Source organism: Mytilus trossulus, chromosome 2 (genome assembly GCF_036588685.1).
Source record: "Mytilus trossulus isolate FHL-02 chromosome 2, PNRI_Mtr1.1.1.hap1, whole genome shotgun sequence".
Classification (NCBI taxonomy): Eukaryota; Metazoa; Mollusca; class Bivalvia; order Mytilida; family Mytilidae; genus Mytilus; species Mytilus trossulus.
The window spans coordinates 9,647,837-9,666,406 of NC_086374.1; the positions used below are offsets into that span (position 1 = coordinate 9,647,837).

Sequence of the window (18,570 nt, forward strand, 5' to 3'; positions counted from 1 at the left end):
CAGTGCTACACTTATGGTAGGTTGTGTGTATTCCGCAATCTTTGCTCGTAATGTAGTAAAAAACTAAGTATACATCTTATTTGATCTTACTAGTGTGCCTGCTTTGTTTTACAAATACAGACTATGGTAGTTCTAAACAGAGGGATGGATAAAGTATAATTTTGAACGTAACCGGATAGACTATTCAAACCCTTATTTCAAATATACAGCTTTAAGCGGTCCTGATAAAGTTTTATAAAGAAAAGCGCTTTTGATGAATGGAATTTTTGTACGCGTTGGTTTTTATTTAATACAGCACTGGTTCGATACCTCTGCTGGTGGACTATCAGTCCTCGACGGGATCATCAGGTCAGTAGTCAGTACTTCGGTAATGGCATGATTTATAACAAACCTTTCTGAAATTGTTCGTTCATCATTTTGTTATAACAAAAAAAAAGGTTTCAACTTCCTCATGCAAAGTTACATATTTTTTCATGAAACTTCATAGTAAAGGTGTCACAGTTATAGCCGCAAAGAGGATTCCTATGGGAAATTGCATTGTCTGTATCTACAGAATAACAACATATTAAATTGCTGGTAATACCATAGAGTATCAAATGAGGTAAAGCTAGATAAAGTAAAACCACTTTAAAAAAAGTAAAAATTAATAGGAAACAACAGACTTTTAAAATGAAATAAAAAAAATACCGAACTCCAAAGAAAATTTGTTACGGAGAGACCTTTTTTAAAATGTCATAATCAAAAGCTCAAACACATCTTACGATAGAAACAACTATTAAATACCTGACTTGTTACAGACAGAGAACTCTTATGTAGAGAATGATGGATTTAATCTTGTTTTAAAGTAAGATAAACCTCTCACTTGTATGACTATCGCATAGAGTTCGATTATATTGACAAAAAGGTGTGGATACAAACAAATAACCGGTGGAAACAATTTAATCTACATCATATCCAAATTTCTTGAAACGGCTATCTTCAAACACCTGGAGACACACCCCTTGCTTGCTCTATCGATTTCAGGTTGCTGTATTTGCTGGCACATAATGGATAATAGTAGCCTTTTAATTAAAAATTGTTCACCACTTTCTAACACTATTCAAAATTCTCCATACACAGTTAACTGAAGAACTTTCATTATTATATTTAGAAATGAATTCAGATATGTATATTGATCGTTTACTGTTTTTGCTATTTTTAAAAACATAGGGCAAAACAATCATGTTTCTTATATATATGTTTATCTATCTGCTACATTCGTTTATGACTTTCCGTGAATGTGACCTACCTATATGTGACCAACCGAATTAGAATTTTTACCGGATTTGTTATTTCATAAGCAACAAGACGGTGCCACATGTGGAGCAGGATCTGCTTACCCTTCCGGAGCACCTTAGATCACCCCTAGCTTTTTGTGGGGTTCGTGTTGTTTTTTCCTTAGTTTTCTATGATGTGTCATGCACTTTGTTTGTCTGTTTGTCCTTTTCATTTTTAGCCATGACGTTGTCAATTTTTTTTTAATTTATGAGTTTGACTGTCCCTCTGGTATCTTTCGCCCCTCTTTTGTTTAGATATTTTAGTGACCAAAATTAAACCTATGCTCAGATAATTCGCCTTTCAATTTTCCGTACAGATTAAAATATACGCGAAATCGTGGGCATTCAGAGCGTATTTGAAAGGATGTAAAGTGTTGTAGGAAGAATTTTGTACAAGATTTAATGACTTGAGAATTTCAGGAAAAGTATCAAATGTACTAAAAGGTACTTGGGGACAGGAAAATGTTTTTTTTAACCCTCCTCCTTTATTTTCGAAATTCCCATTTCAGTCAGGAGCCTGTAATTCAGTTGTTCAGTGATATTTTTTTATTCGTTCCTTTTTTGTACATAAATAAGGCTGTTAGTTTTCTCATTTGAATTGTTTTACATTGTTATTTCGGGGCCTTTTATATCAGACTATGCAGTATCACCTTTTGCTTATTGTTGAAGGCCGTAAGGTGACCTTTAAATGTTAATTTCAGTGTCATTTTGGTCTCTTGTGAAGTGCTGTCTCATTGGCATTCATACCACATCTTCTTTTTTTGTAAAACATTAATGACTTGAGAATTTCAGAAAAGGTATCAAAAGTCATAGGTAATTTGGGACAGGATAATTGTTTTTCTAGCCCGGCTCCTCCTTTTCCACAAAAAAATCCTTTTATTTGTTTGTTCTCTATTAATTTTAATGACACATGAATAATTTTAGCGCTTATCTGTATATAATGAACTTTCATGAAAGGGGGGTCAGGACTGGGCGGATTTAGGGGGCCCGCCTCCCCTTTTCTGGAAAATAATTGGTTCCATATATAGGAAATCACTGAAGCATGACCGGAGCGGGCCCCTCTTAGGCAGTCAACGGGCCCCTGCGTATAAAAAATTCTGGATCCGCCACTGCGGAGGGGCCCTGATCCCAATATCCCGGGCTTAAAAACATGAAATCCTGAGGTTCTGAATTTATTATACAAATTAAATACTAGTATCTCGACATCCAGAAATTCGAGAAAAAAAAATCCCGGATCCCGAAATGGTCAATCCTGAAATTTCGATCTTAAATACATTGTCATTTCGGGGCCTTTTATATCAGACTATGCTGTATCGGCTTTTTCTTATTGTTGAAGGCCGAAAGGTGACCTTTACATGTTAATTTCGGTGTCATTTTGGTCTATTGTGGAGAGTTGTCTCATTGACATTCATACCACATCTTCTTTTTTTTTGTTTAACATTTAGTGACTTGAGAATTTCAGAAAAGGTATCTAAAGTCATAGGTAATTTGGGACAGGATAATTGTTTTTCTAGCCCGTCTCCTCCTTTTCCACAAAAAAATCTTTTTATTTGTTTCTTCTCTATCAATTTTAATGACATATGAATAATTTTAGCGCTTATCTGTATATAATAAACTTTTATTAAAGGGGGGTCGGGACTGGGCGGATTCAGGGGGTCCGCCACACCATTTCGGGAAAATAATTAGTTGCTTATATAGGGAATCACTGAAGCATGACCGGAGTGGGCCCCTCTTAGGCAGTCAACGGGCCCCTGCGTATGAAAATTTCTGGATCCGCCACTGCGGAGGGGTCCTGATCCCAATATCTTGGGCTTAAAAACATGAAATCCTGAGGTATCCGAATATCTCGACATCCCGAAATTCGAAAAAAAGAAATCCCAGATCCCGAAATGGACAATCCTGAAATTTCGATCTTAAAAACACCCGTTCAAGACGTCCCGAAAGTGTATTTTCTTTTTACCGTCAATTCTCAGTTTAATAATTGATCCACAGCGGTCATTGGTTGATTATTCAGACCCTCTCTATTAAATAAACCCTGTGACTGCCGTGGATAGTAAACCTGAAAATTATATCAGACAGAAAAATACACTTTATTCGTAGAATATGTATTTGTTTCAAAGTAAAAAGAAAAACGCAAACCGGAGTTCTAATTTGACGTAAATTTCGTCCAATGACGGATATAAGACAGAAAATACACTGTATTCGTAGTATTAATGTATGTTCAAAGTATACAGAAAAACACAAACCGGAAGTCTAATCTGACTTAAAATTTCGCCCAATGACGGAAACATATCCGGACGTCTTTTTTCACGTTTTTCACCCAAAATAACTCAATCCGAATAATCAAATGAATGGATGACAAATGCGATTATGTACTGTACCCATAGGACACAGAGGTATGATGATCAATTTATTGTGGAAAGAAGAGAAGCGACACCCAAAATGAGGTCTTCTCGTTTAATAGTATAGATGATCTGCCAAGTAGCACATCATGTTTCTCCAGTTGTCAGAGTTCACAGATTGCATAAAATCTGTAATACCACCAAGTAAGGCTACGATTGTATCGCTATCATTTTGTTGAAAAATGCGGACAGATTTCTGGACTGGTAAAACATCAACAATTTGCTTATATTTACACTATGTTAAAGATAGGATCTTCATTATATAATCAGACTAAACTCTTGCTTTACGCTTATGACAGCATTATGATTTTAGACAAAAATTCCAGATTCCATATCACCAACGATATGAAAGAAATTGAAAAACATGTATTATAGATACCGGGCTGTTGACCATGAATAAAGGCAACAATAGTATACCGCTGTTCAAAACTCATAAATCCATGGACAAAAAACAAAATCGGGGTAACAAACTAAAACCGAGGGAAACGCATTAATTTTTTTAAGACAGATATATGAAATATAATTACAAAGAAATAGCACTGCATTATGATTATCATTTTTTTTTTGTTGACAATGGTTTTTGAAATATTTATAGTAACATCAATGCGACTGTACATTAAATAATCTCTTAAGAACAATGAATCAAATGTCAAGAAAAGGTTCCATTCCAAAAACACAAAACAAATGTCTTTATTGTGAGGTATAAAACAGAGAATCGCGGATCTAATGTAAAGCCATACACATGCTGAAATATGACTTAACCCTTAATCTTATTCAACAGAATGCTGTATCCCTCAACCATTTAAAATTTGTCATTCATTTAATTATTTATTTCTGTAGACAAACTTATGAAAAAAAAAGAATTTAAAATTGAGTAAGATAATTTTAAAACTGTTCTGTGGAAAATGACATGGTGAGTTTATTTTCTGCTTATCTGGCCGCCTAAGAGTTATAAACACCTTTTTAGTGTAACTAAATTAGAGGCCGATTGATGTTTTTTGAGTTGATGAAAGTTAGGCGTAGAAAACCAAATGGATATGTTCATTCATCAGTGGCAAACAAACGGACTATGGTCATGTTATAATGGTGTAAATATATATACACATGGAAAAAAGTATTGCAACACCTTGATTTTTTAAAACTTGAAAAATCAGTCTGTTATTTTGGATGGAATATGATAAAATATTTGTAAAATAATATTGAAACGTAGTTAATGATAACATTGGCTTGAAAACGAACAAAACATGTATGAAAAAAAAGGATTTATCGAACCTAAATTATTTTAACAAAATGAAGCATTTTACAAGTTTTACTGTAGTCGAACTTTACAATGTCAGACATTTCAAAATTAATATTTAGATGAGTGTTCACATCATGGTTGATCGTTATTCGCCAAAGAATTAGTACTTTGTGCGCAGCTTCCATTCAAACGGATAACAGCATCTTAACGTCTTCTGATTCCTGCCATAAGTCGACTCATTTGTTCCTAAGCTAGCAGCAACCATTCTTGACGAAGGGTATTGTTTATTTCATGACCTGTTTGAACTGGGGTGTCCTTTCGTGCACTTTACGCCCAATAGTGTCCCATATATGCTCGATTTGGTTCAAATTCGGGCTACAATAGGCCAAGGAAGATAAACCGAATTCAATTGGAACAATGGATCTTCCTCCACGACGTTAATTTCCGACTTTGGCGAGCTCTGCACTATATTGGATACGGGCATCTGTGTGTCTGTTCGTAGGCAAAGGTACTCGAAATGGTATTATCGAACGATAACCAGTAGCGGTGAGCCGATCTTGAACAGTTCTTGTTTAAAGGCTCCTGTATGGTCATTATTCTCTTTTTAGGATTGTATTGTTTGCAATGGGTTTCCTTCTGACAAACCTTCACTATGCTTAATTTTCCCTGGCAGATATTATAGGGGGGTCTTTTTGACCTCGGAAGGTGTTTAATCTCTGATTTCGGAACAAAAAATATCGTTGTTCAGTTTTGTTTTTTTGAGAGGCGAAAAAAATACCAAAGGGACATTCAAACTCATTAGTCGAAATTTGCATCTAAATAAAACTGAATTACATGGTAAAATCTTATGGAAATGTCTTAAAAGGGAAATTTCTTATAATAAATAAAATAATTCTATTAACAGTAGAAAATGCTGTAGAGGCTCACATAATCATAAAGGAGAAAACGTTTGATCAAACTCGGATAAGAACCCGTGCTCTATATCTTTAATTTCAAATCATTTCCAAAACATGATATCCCATTTCCGTAAATTTATAATTAAAGCTAATGTGACCTCTTAAATAGTAAAGACATAGTGAATTGTACTTAGAACATAAAGCCGAGAATAAAAATGCCAAAATAAGAGAAAGATTAAACTTAGGGTCGTTATTTGGTACATTTGAGTTTATGAAACAACAGTTTAGTCTGAAATACATATGTCACACTTTTCCTGACTCATATCTGGCTTTATAAATATTTTGATCTGATCTTCACTGGTGAGTCTTATGTAGACGAAACGCGCGTCTGTCGTAATAAATTATAATCCTGGTACCTTTTATAACTATTAACACTTCTGCTGGTGGACGTTTCGTCCCCGAGGGTATCACCAGCCCAGTAGTCAGCACTTCTGTGTTGACATGAATATCATTATACAGTCTTTATTTAATAAATTGCCTGTGACAAAACTTAGAATTTTTCGAAAACTTAGGATTTTCTTATCCCAGGAATAGATTTCCTTAACCGTATTTTGCACAACGTTTTGTAATTTTTGGTTCTTAGTGTTCTTCAACTTTGTACTTATTTGGCTTTACAACTATTTTGATCTGAGCGTCACTGATGGGTGATGAAGACGAAACGCGCGTCTGTCGTACTAAATTATAATCTTGGTACCTTTGATAACTATCATATCCGCTATCATTGAAATGGTAAACAGCATTACAAAGCTTGCGTGTCTTGTGTACATGTGTGTTTCAGCAAACAATGATATTTGGTTAAATGTAGTAAAACTTAAATGTAAAATGACACTTACGATAGCTGCAGTCACTTGTATAGTCCGAATATCCATCACAACATTTGCTATGAGTTGTTGTACTGTAATAGCAGTAAAAGAAATAATGTGTTTTATGAGTTATCAAAACAAATATATATTATCATTAAAAACTTACACTATTAACAGTCCACAAAAACAAGAGACTCTCCAGAGCATGAATCGCTCGCCTGTGAATGTTTGCTTAAATATGTAGATAAATGTTTTTGCTTTTCAATATAAATTAATGAGTGACTTAAAAATTATTAATGTTCTTTGTATATGTCATATTTTCTTGAAAAGCTAAAAAAAATATTAACGAGTTGTATATATAACTCGTCTAAACATCAACCCAACAATGTTAGATCTGTAAATTTGCTTTCGCGTCCCCCGCCGGGATTCAAACCCATGCTACTGGGATATCGTGATACCAAATTGCCTGAACTGTAGCCGTCCCGCTAGACCACACGACCCTCGGCTTCAAAATGAAGCTTGCGTTGGCCGGGTGTTACCTTTCCACGTCAGTTTTAATCTAGCTTCGTACTACAGTACTACTACATAATATATAAGGCATGAAGATGTTATTCTTACAGATCAGCTAGATTATCTATAGTAAAGGGTCCTACAAATTAATGTAAGATACAGTCACGGAAAATAATTATATTTTCAAGTACGTCTGAGTCAGTGACAACTATACAACAGATACATGTATACAATTAATTGAAAAGTTCGCAATTTGGTATAATATATTCAGTCGTTATGTTTTGATCTGCTTAATCTTATATTGAAAGTTCAATGTGGTAGATGCGTTAAATAAAATTCATCAATCCAGGTCCCTAACTTTTGCGTTCAACCTTACCATATAATAATTAATTTGATTGGTTGTTTTAAATACTTATAATTAAATCTATACAATACCCTGTGCATCTCCTCCGACTGAACCTTCTTCCACATTTATATCTGTATGTACTGGAGTAATAGCATATTCTAAAAAAAAAAGTGTTTAATATTTATTATATATTTCACCAAATTAATTTGTCTGGAAAAGAGTAAAATTATTATTTATACTCTATATTTGGAAATGTTTTATAACATTTTCATATGAATAATAAGAATGAAAAAACGCAAAACAAAATATAGATGTGAATAGAACATGAAGTACTAGCTGGGTGACCTTATTTGATTTTAATTCTAGCAAATAAGCGAATAGCGCTGAGTAACCGTTAAATTAATCCTGGTAAAATGTGTACTGTTTGATACCAATTGCTAGTGTAATCAGTTCATGGTTACATATTGTACTATAATTTAAGTTCTATGTTAGTGGCATGCTTTCATGGGATTTCAGGTTCAACTGGCCCAAATTATTTGAGGTCTATAGCAGACAAATTTAAGAAGAAGAGATAGAACGTTCCATAGGCGTGAGGTGCATTAGATTGAAAAATGTTGTTATTAGATGCCCATCTAAAACTTGATCCCTACTACAAGGTTTTTTTTCTCACTGTTTTTTCTTGCCTTGGTTGATACTTACTACATGTATTTGATGCTGACATGACTATCAACTAATTTATAAAACAAATTAAGGAATTGGAACAGAAGTTTGATTTCTTGAACACGATGTTGGCGTTATAACTGAGTGCACAGTAAGATCGAAGTTTGAACATGATATGATTCTAATATGACCGTGGTAGGAGCGCTGTATAATCGCAGTTGAAGCTTGTTAAGATCGTGCTGCAATCGGATAAATCGTGGTATGGTCGTTATGAAAACGTGATGAGCGTAGTAAAATAGTGATAATCCTAGTGAGCTCGCAGAATAAGCGTGATGAGAACATGATATAATCGTACCGGGATCATTGAAGAAGCGTATTGAGGACGTAGTAGCATCATAAAAAAAAATTAAAAAACATATATTTGCATGCCACTCATACCACGACAATGATCTGATTTTTTTTCAAAGTGGTGAGCGTTTTTCGATTGTGTTTTAGTGTGACTGTGCCTTCAAATCCTAATTACTAAGTTACATTTAATCTGTATACAAGGAAATAAATTAAATTAAGGATTATGACTCAATCAGGTCTGAATTTTTTAACAATTTTGTTAAATTTTTGTTTATCTATCTGTGACGTCACTTTTTTGTGGCGCACATTTATTATTATTAAGAAGCTTATTGAGGACGTAGTAGCATCATTAAAAAAAATTAAAAACATATATTTGCATGCCACTCATACCACGACAATGATGTGATTTTTGTTTCAAAGTGGTGAGCGTTTTTTGATCGTGTTTTAGTGTGACTGTGCCTCCAAATCATAATTACTAAATTATATTTAATCTGTATACAAGGAAACAAATTAAATTAAGGATCATGACTCAATCAGGTCTGAATTTTTTAACGATTTTGTTTGAATTTTTTGTTAATCTATCTGTGACGTCACTTTTTTGTGGCGCACATTTCGTAATTCTATTGTGGTGTACTGTGTGTGGCAGGTGTTCATTGATATTTAATTGTTTACATGTTTTACTGCACTATTGTCATAAAGCGAGGGGTTTAGCTAGCCATTAAACCATGTTAAACCCACTCGTTTTTTCTTAAAAATGTCCTGTACCAAGTCATGAATATGGCTATTATTATCAAATAATTCGTTCCCAGTTATGTTGGTGTTTGTTTTCGTAGCAGTTAAATTATTCTGACTATGGAACAGCGGTATTCTACTGTTGCCTTCATTTGTGTGCTTTCCAGTTTTACCAAAATATATCAACATTTCAATTTTTCAGAGATTTATTATTAAATACAAAATACATAATTATATAGTTCAATTAACCAGAAACTCAAACAATACAATATACTAGATATTCAATGAAAGAAACAAACAATGCAATATAAGCACAACATGTTATTCTTGGTAACTATGGTGATAATTAAACAGGTGTATAGCAATTAAAAAGCTCTTTTGCACATTCATTTCAGCGTTATCTATCATAGTGCACTTTGAAAAATTTTCACGATTTAAAATCCTTTTTTTTTTTAAACTTTCTGGTCGTTTTTTCTCGCTGATATTTGTTTTTTTTTATATTTGAGTAAAGAATTAACTCACCCACATATGACAAATGTAATGTACAGCAGCAAAAGTAGCAGGTAATATACTTTATTCTCCATCAATAGTTACTGCAATAGATAATACATTTGTATGTATGTATATTTTTTTTTTAGAAAATTAAACTTATCATAGATTTTTTTTTTAATATGATTTTGATCTGTAAGGATGTTGTGGATTACAGCTCAAAATATGTTTTCATTTATACGACAAACTTTACAACTGCTCTGAAAAAAGTGGGTGCATTTCCCCCTTTACACCAATGCAATTTTGTCATAATTAAATAGCAGAATTTTTTTTATTACACTGCACTCACCAAGGGTTCCACATGGTTAAGTTGAAGTAACCTTATTTCTTTTTAAAATATTTCGATTTATTTTTAGTTATTTAATATGTGCATTCTTAATAACAAAAGTTAATATATTCTTATTTAGGGGCAAATATATCAAATAAGTGATAACAAGTAGAATTTAGAAGAAATAAAACAATAGTATATTCTTAACAGCAGGAAAAATGTGTATATCCGTTCCTTAAACGCCGGTGGCTTCAGTTACGGACAAAAACGTAGATAGGATAAAGGTGCTTTCCATTGACTCTAGCGAAGGCAAGATAGCAGATCCATGTAAGCAAAAAGCCAGATATGATGTCAAAGATTTATAATTTCAGTAAGTAACTCGATTTTTGGTTCATACAACAAGCAGGGTGTGCCTGCGAAGTTTATTAAAATATCTAAGCATAATATGTTTATTCGGTCTTTAGTTTCAGATACATGATCTTTGAGTTATTGTTAGTGTCTTTGAAGTAACTATCATATACTCTCATATATGTACTTAATATACATTTGAAAGTTGAAAGAAATTTATAAATTCTCTGTCACGTCTGGTCTGATTTTGTAACTTGATTTTCTGCATTTGTTGTTGTTGATGAGGTTAGCCCTTTTAAGTTATTGTTTATAATTGGTACTGCTACACCACTGTCCCATGTTAGGGGATGGTGGTCCACTATCACGTTAAGCCCAAACACATTCTGTATTCACTTCTCCTAAGGAATGACTTGTATTTCAGCGGTTGTCGTTAGTTGTTCTCTATCATACTTGAATTTCGTTCGTTGAGTTGTTAGATAAATCAGTTCGTTAGTTTCTCGTTCGAATTGTTTTATGTTTGTTATTTCGGGGACATTTACAGCTGAATTAACGTTATGGGCTTTGCTTAGTTTGTTTATTAGTTTGTTACCCCGATTTTGTTTTTTGTCCATGGATTTATGAGTTTTGAATAGCGGTATAATACTGTTGCCTTCATTTGCTTATTGTTGAAACCGTACGGTGATCAAAAGTTGTTGACTACTATATCGTCTGGTGTAGAATTGTCTCATTGGCAATCATTCCTTGTCATCTTATTTGTATAATCACTCTTATTTAAACAAACAATACTCTAAAAACTGGCATAATCAATACGCTTGATTTCTGGATTGACAACACATTGTTTATGTTTGGAGAAATTATTTTTCAACAAACTTTTTCAACAAACTATTGGCATTCCCATAGAAACCAGTTGTGTCCCTTTTCTTGCCGACGTAATCCTTTAATCTAATGAGGCTGATTTCATACAGGAAATTCTCAGGAAGAAAGACCAAAGGTAAGCAATATCCTGTATCTTTACTTTCTGCTATAGAAAAGGTGTCGCAAGTTTCTTAAAAAATTGGCAAGAAATAGAATTTCATTCCTTGGAAAGATACCTTTTCTAAAGCCGTTTTATATATCTATCAAGAAATCTCATAAAAAACGTATGTCTTTCGTATATTTTTTTCTGAAAATTGCGCCAAAAACTTCGCGTAAAAAAAAGTGTTTGTAAACATAACATTAATTTCTGAACCTGTGTCCGGACCAGTCTAGTTATGAAAATACGAATAGTTAAACAGGAAAGGGATAGCTCATACAACATGTAAACAATCATATTGACGTTCTTATAAACCAACTTTAAGAGTTGATGCTCAGCTGTCTAAAAACTAAGTGTATTGCACAATAACTTTAATATTGGAAACATCCACAGGGGTCAACATGCGAAACAAAACTCTAACTGTGTATTGCTACCTTATGTCGTAACTACAATCCCCTTTCATTTTCACGAATATGATCTACCGAATTTGACTATTTACAGGGTTTGTAACAACATGAACAACACTACGGGTGTCACATGTATAGCATTATATTCCTACCCTTCCACCCTTCCAGACACCTGAGATCAACCCCGGGTATTGGTGGGGGACATGCTGCCTAGTCTTTAGTTTTCCAGGGTGTGTCTTGTGTACATGTATGTGTCTGTTTTCTTTTTATTTTCAAGACATGACATAATCATTTTATTTTCGATCTATAATTTTGAATGTCCCGCTGGTATCTTTCGCCTCTCTTTTATATATTACTAGTAATGCAATTGTATATGCTAAACTATTCCAATCATATGTGTATGGACAGACCATATGGATATGGTCCAAATACTCATATGTTCCGAAACATATACACTTTTTAGTGCTTATTTAGCAGCAGAAATGGGACTTTTAAATCATGGCCGTTCGTGTTTCCTCCGCAATACACTTTGCACTGCTTAAAAATGATATAGAAATCATAATGAAAAGATCAACAGATGTTTTCCTGTGTGTATTTTGTTATGGCAATAAATACACTAATGCCTTTCTATAACTCATTAATGTATTATTGCACAAAGATGTTATAGCATTCAGCATTATTTTTAAGGAAAATAACAGCTTTCTCGTTTGTCTGCTCTTACATTTATCATTTCGGGATCGTTTATAGCTGACCATGCGATGAGAGCTTTACTCATTGTTGAGGCCGTACGATGACCTATAGTTGTAAACTTCTGTGTCATTTGCTCTCTTTAGAATAGTTGTCTCATTTGAAATAAACCTCATCTCCTTTTTTTCATAATTAGGAGCAAAAGATACTAAAGGAACAATCAAGCTCACAAGTTGAAATGAACGGAAAAAGAAAAAGACAAACAGACAAACACTAGTACACAAAACACAACAAAGTAATATAAAGACTGATCAAAACAAACCCCAGTAAGAACTTTTGATTATCTCAGGTGCCCGTAAAGAAAGGCAGATCATGTTCTCAATGTGGCAACCGCCGTGTAGTTCATGTTAGTACAAACCCGCTGCTTATAAGTCTAATCTTGATGGTCACATTTGGGAAAAGGGGACGTGATTGTAGTTATCGAATTATGAACATTTCTGTTTACATCTATGAAAGTGATATCTTTTAACGGTCAACCATTAAATTTGGAAACTCTTTACAAAATAAATGCACATTTCATAATTAAGGCTTTGTTTTTTTGTTATGAATGTGTATATTAATGAAACCGTATCTTCCTTTGATTTGGTTTCAGATAGATATAATGATAAATTATAATCTTTCTTTGATGTAACAATGTCAACCATCTGCATTTATTTGATACAAAATATTGAATAATAGGGTAGGTTGAAAATGTCGCACAAATCGGTAAAGTTTGGACCAAAGGAGAATTTTATTTCATTAGGATGATACCTTTCCTAAAACCATATACATCAAGAGGTAAACGAAAATCATATATATTACAGCTTATTTTTCAATAAAATGGAATTGAAAACTTCGATGCTCAAATCTTTGTTGAAAACACTACAATAATTGATATGGATTTGAAATACAGGCTGCCAAACAAAAAAGGCCTCGATCATAAACCATGCAAAAACAATCTTCCTGTTCATATAAACCCATTTCGAATATTATAATATTCTTCAGTTGTCTAAAAATTCATTTTATTGTACAAAATACTTTCGCAGTTGAACAGCACTGAGGACCAAAAATTCCTAAAAATGTTGCCAAATACAGTCTGAGGTAAAAAGCCTCAGTATTTCAAAACTTGTAAGATTTGAAAACAGTTATTTAATAACTGTGTATTGCTAATATAGCACTCTATGTGTATTCTCGGAAGTAAATGGAATATGAAATTTATATTTGTTTCAAATATGCGACTTTCAAACTGAAATATATCGAAAAGTCTGTTAAGTTTAGTATTCAATGTATCCTAAACTACACTTGTTTTTCATCCTTCCACTTTTTGCGCATGATGTCGTTAGTCTGCCGACTTTTATTCGTGGCACATTTGATAAAGAATTTTCTCAAAATATTTAGCATTATCACACAGATCAGATTAAAACTGCTGCTTCATGTTTAACGTGTTTCCATCTGACGTTAAGAACACAAAAACCTATGATTTCTTTTTTAAATTACAAAAATGTGGAACTTCGTTGAAAATTCAAAACTGAAAATGTCTTTTATCAACTGGTATAATCACATATTAGGATTTTTTTCGAAGTCGCAAGAATTAATTGATAAACGTTTACTTACAATTTTATAAAAGGCCAAAAAATAACACACTTTTATGTGGCTATTTGTATCTTTGATGAGTTAATTATTGTCAGAATATTTCATTTGCTTGTTTAAGACAAAAATATTAATGTATACAATAAATATGGACTTACTTGTTTAAGAAACCTCTTCCTAATGTTTAAAGTATTTTTTTCAAACTATCATGAACTTTAACATTTACTTTCATTGGTCTAATTCGAATCAATTCGGAGAAAGGTTTAACAATTTTAAGGAAAGGATTATAAGTCTCAAATAACTTTAACATTAAGTATACATACCAAAACTATTTTGAATTGTTAATTCGTTTGAAGATTTAAAACACAAAATCATATAAAGCCTTGTAACTTATTCTAAAACATAATGAATGTAATCGACTTAAACAGTAGAAAAAAACTCAGTTTATAAGGACTGCCAATTATTCATTCAAACCCATACGTGAAGTAAAATATGTCTGAGCGAGTAGTTTTAGACTAAACTTTCCGTTTATCTAGATAAGTGATATGTAAGTGATCAGGAAGTTTTGCGATCAAGGTTTTAATATTTCAAATCATTCTTTAATGTAAATGCTAAAGTGTTTATTTACTGAAAATAACATTATCATTACATTTAATTACAATTGCAATACCTCAAGCTGAGATAAAAAATAATTTCTTGCTATTTCTTATACTGATATAATTATGTTTTATTATATATATAAATTTAGACCCTTCTACAACGAAACTTGTTTTACATGCACACGTATAAAAATTGCGGTTTTTATTTAAGACAATCATAGGTTTGGACGTAGTTTTCAATTAAGACTCGTATATATATGTCTGATATACACAGATTATCTACAATCTATATTTACCGACCGTGCAAGGACTGTATAGCCAGTCAAGGTCGTTAAAAACTTCCATTTGTCGTTATCTACAATTCATTTAAAGTTCAAAATATATTTATTGAACTTGTAAACTATTTTATATTTCCCTTTACATCTTTGTCGCTTGGGAGTGAAAGATATATATATATAGGTGAGCGTTCCAAAAAATTGCTGACATCAGAGATTGCTTTCATGATATTAAAAAAAACATACATAAAGTCGTTTAATTTCATATCATTGTTAGTTACTTATTAAGAATAAACAATGAATAATATATATATAATAATGTTAGTAAAATTTTCTTTCATATATTACAATTGGCAACTAAAAATTATTAGTAAAATGATAATTAGTAAAAAATATGTTATTAATAATTTTCAGTTGTTGATTGTTATATATGAAATAAATTGGAAAATTGAAATACATTAGACACTAGTATTATTTTAAAAGGGTCAGTTCAGATCAAATTGTATAATTAACGCCGCAGATATGATAAAGTATAGAAGGTTAATATAGACCTTTTAATGAGAATGTGTCAAAGAGACAACAACCTGACAAAAAAATATAACAACTGAAGGCCAATAGGTCTTCAATACAGCGAAAAAATCCCGTACCTGGCGGCGTGCTTGAGTGGTCCCCTAAAATAATAGTATGTCTAAGTTACTTATTTCAAATTGTTAATTATAGGCAAATTATTATTATTTCAACTTCCTCCCTACACCTGTATACATCCAACAAGAAGTCTGGTTCGAAGTGTTTTCTACAACTTATTTGGTTTATAGGGAAAAGGCGAATAATCTTCAGCAAATGATTATACATAAAAAAAAACAAGTAAATGAGGAAGTTAATCACATGGATATAGATTAAAAGCACTGCAACCCGGGTGTTTTATGACAGTCGCTACACAAGAGGGCCTTGCATTGTCAGTTTTAACAGTAAATACACTGTGTGAGATTTAAGAGGAGTATAACTGATTACTTAGTATTGATGTTAAATCTTTGACAGTTTCTATCTAAGTTTCACAGGTTCGGAAAGATTTATAGCTAATATACTGTAGAGACAATTGTCATTTGTCTACTCTAAAAATGTACCAGTACCATATATTAAGCTGTAAAAGACCCCAAGTATATCAAAATTAAAACAATTCACACTAGATAACAAACCGCCTGATGTTTATTCGAATCAATAATCTATATAATATATGGCAGACACATCGACGATGAGTGTTACATTACAGACACCTGACTAGGAATGGGCATATACAATTCGTGCAGGTTAAACATGTTTTCAAGCGTTTGAGTGCAAGAAAAACAGTTCGTTTCTATGTGTGTTGGTGTTTGTTTTTGAAACATTTCGGTATTTCTTTTGTTCCTTTTTTATATTTGATGTGTTTCTCTCGGGTTGGTTTGTAACCAAGATTTGTTTCCCTCGATCTATCTATGACTGTTTAACATCGGTATACTACTGTTGCCTTAATTTATTACAAATCTTACAAATCTGTTTAATGTTGAGTGATTTATCCGAATAACAAAAAGTTCAAATTAAAATGACGAAAAGAGTAGACATGAAGAGTTCCTACAGTAAATGAAAGATCCATCTGCAACTTAAGAATTAAACATATTTCCAAAGACTAATAATTAAAGTTAAATTGTACTTATACGGACTCAAAGATTCATCATATACCATGTACTTTTCTGAGTGTTATAGGGTTATAGGGTTAATTGTCAATACAATGGCTTCGATAAGTGTAAGAAGTACATAAACAAAAGAAGTTTCGAATCGAAACAGTAAATATGAAAAAATCAAAACAGGAAGGCTTTCTTCGCTACCTTTATACCCAACGATACAAAGGCAATGGCTACTTGGTTAATGGTTCCTTCGAAAACTGATTTTTTTCTTAGATGCGGAACCCGGCAGTAGAAAATTTAATGTGTAAAAAGTTAAATCACAAAAATTTAGAACTCCGAGGAATTCAAAACGGAAAGTCCCTAATCAAATGGCAACATCAAAAGCTCAAACTCATCAAGCAAATGGATAACAACTGTCATATTCCTGACCTGTACCCTGTACCCTGTACCTATGTACGTGTGCGTGGATGGTTGTTCGGTTGGAATCACTTTAATTTTTAAATATATACTTCGGTTCTTTTTAGCAGATGTGAATTGTAATAAATAGATGTTGTTATCCTAGCTACTTTTGCTTTTGACAGAAATACTACTTGTGTGCGAGTTGCCACTAGATCTTTACATAATGGGGGAAACTAGCTGAGAATAATGCCGATGGTGCTGCATTGCTATCAATATAGGAGCAGGCCGAAGTCGAATTTGAAGAATAATGTGCAAACAGACAAAATATTAACCTTTTTGGGAACATTTTATTTATAACTAGATAACTTTATTTGTCAGCGTATTATTTCTAAATATGGTAATGTTCTTTGAGTAGGGTCAAAATCTAAGTTTAAATTTAGAAGTCATAGTTGTTCTTAAATTTATTACATTTCCTATCGTTAAATGGGTAAATAAACGCATCATAGAGACCGGGATTGAAACTTCATATCTACGTCAGACGCGCGTTTTGTCTACAAAAGACTCAACAGTGACGCTCGAATAAAAAAATGTTAAAAAGGCCAAATAAAGTACGAAGTTGAAGTGCATTGAGTAAACTAGTTTTCGATATGTATTATTTTTTTCCGTATAAACATTGCACAATTAAAAATTAATATACATCACATATAAATAAGTTCTTTTCTACGTTCTTTTCTATATGCCACTCTTTAAGAAGATTTACTTAAAACAATAAATAAAACAATTTTGTTTTAATTGTTTTAACAATTTAGTTTGAACAAAAATCATTTATATACACTAGAAGGTATGCATGCTTCCAACTGCGAAGAGTTGTAATCTGCGGTGCATCAAGGCTCTCTGTTAAGCAAGATTTCGAACCATCTCGACCACCTACCCCAATCAAAAACAGGATTTTCTAAACTCGTGTCATGGAGCAAGACCAAAAGTTAGTGCTGTAACATGATTATTTGAGACATGATTAATCTTATTCTTGAAATAACACTGTTTATTTACGTCCAAGAATTCCATTCAAACCTTTTTTACGTGAAATGTTTGGCGATATAGGATTATATTCTAATGAAAAATGAGAATTATTTCGATGTAGCTTTCTACATGGCGTTGTCAGTTTGTTTTAGATTTACGAGTTTGACTGTCCCTTTGGTATCTTTCGTCCCTCTTTTTCTAACAATTGACTTGTGTTTATTAAAAGGAAACGCTCGATGTATTTTTGTTGGAAGTACCATCCACGGCTTAACCAAGTCAGAAAGATCAAAATCTAGAAAGGGTTTACGGTAATGTTTTCAGCAATAGCTGATCAAAATCTAGAAGGGGTTTAAGGTAATGTTTTAAGCAATAGGATGTCAAAAGCAAGTTCGGAACATACATG

At 32.7% G+C, this 18,570-nt stretch overlaps 1 protein-coding gene across 1 annotated transcript in view; it reads right to left on the bottom strand.

Moving 5' to 3' along the window:
• The window catches only part of LOC134704827 (uncharacterized), a 101,909-nt gene that overhangs the window by 71,989 nt on the left and 11,350 nt on the right, over nucleotides 1-18,570 (bottom strand). Inside the window, exon 3 of the mRNA XM_063563608.1 lies at nucleotides 7,663-7,731. Within this exon, the coding sequence (XP_063419678.1) occupies nucleotides 7,663-7,731 (69 nt within the window). The remainder of the gene's footprint in view (nucleotides 1-7,662; nucleotides 7,732-18,570) is intronic.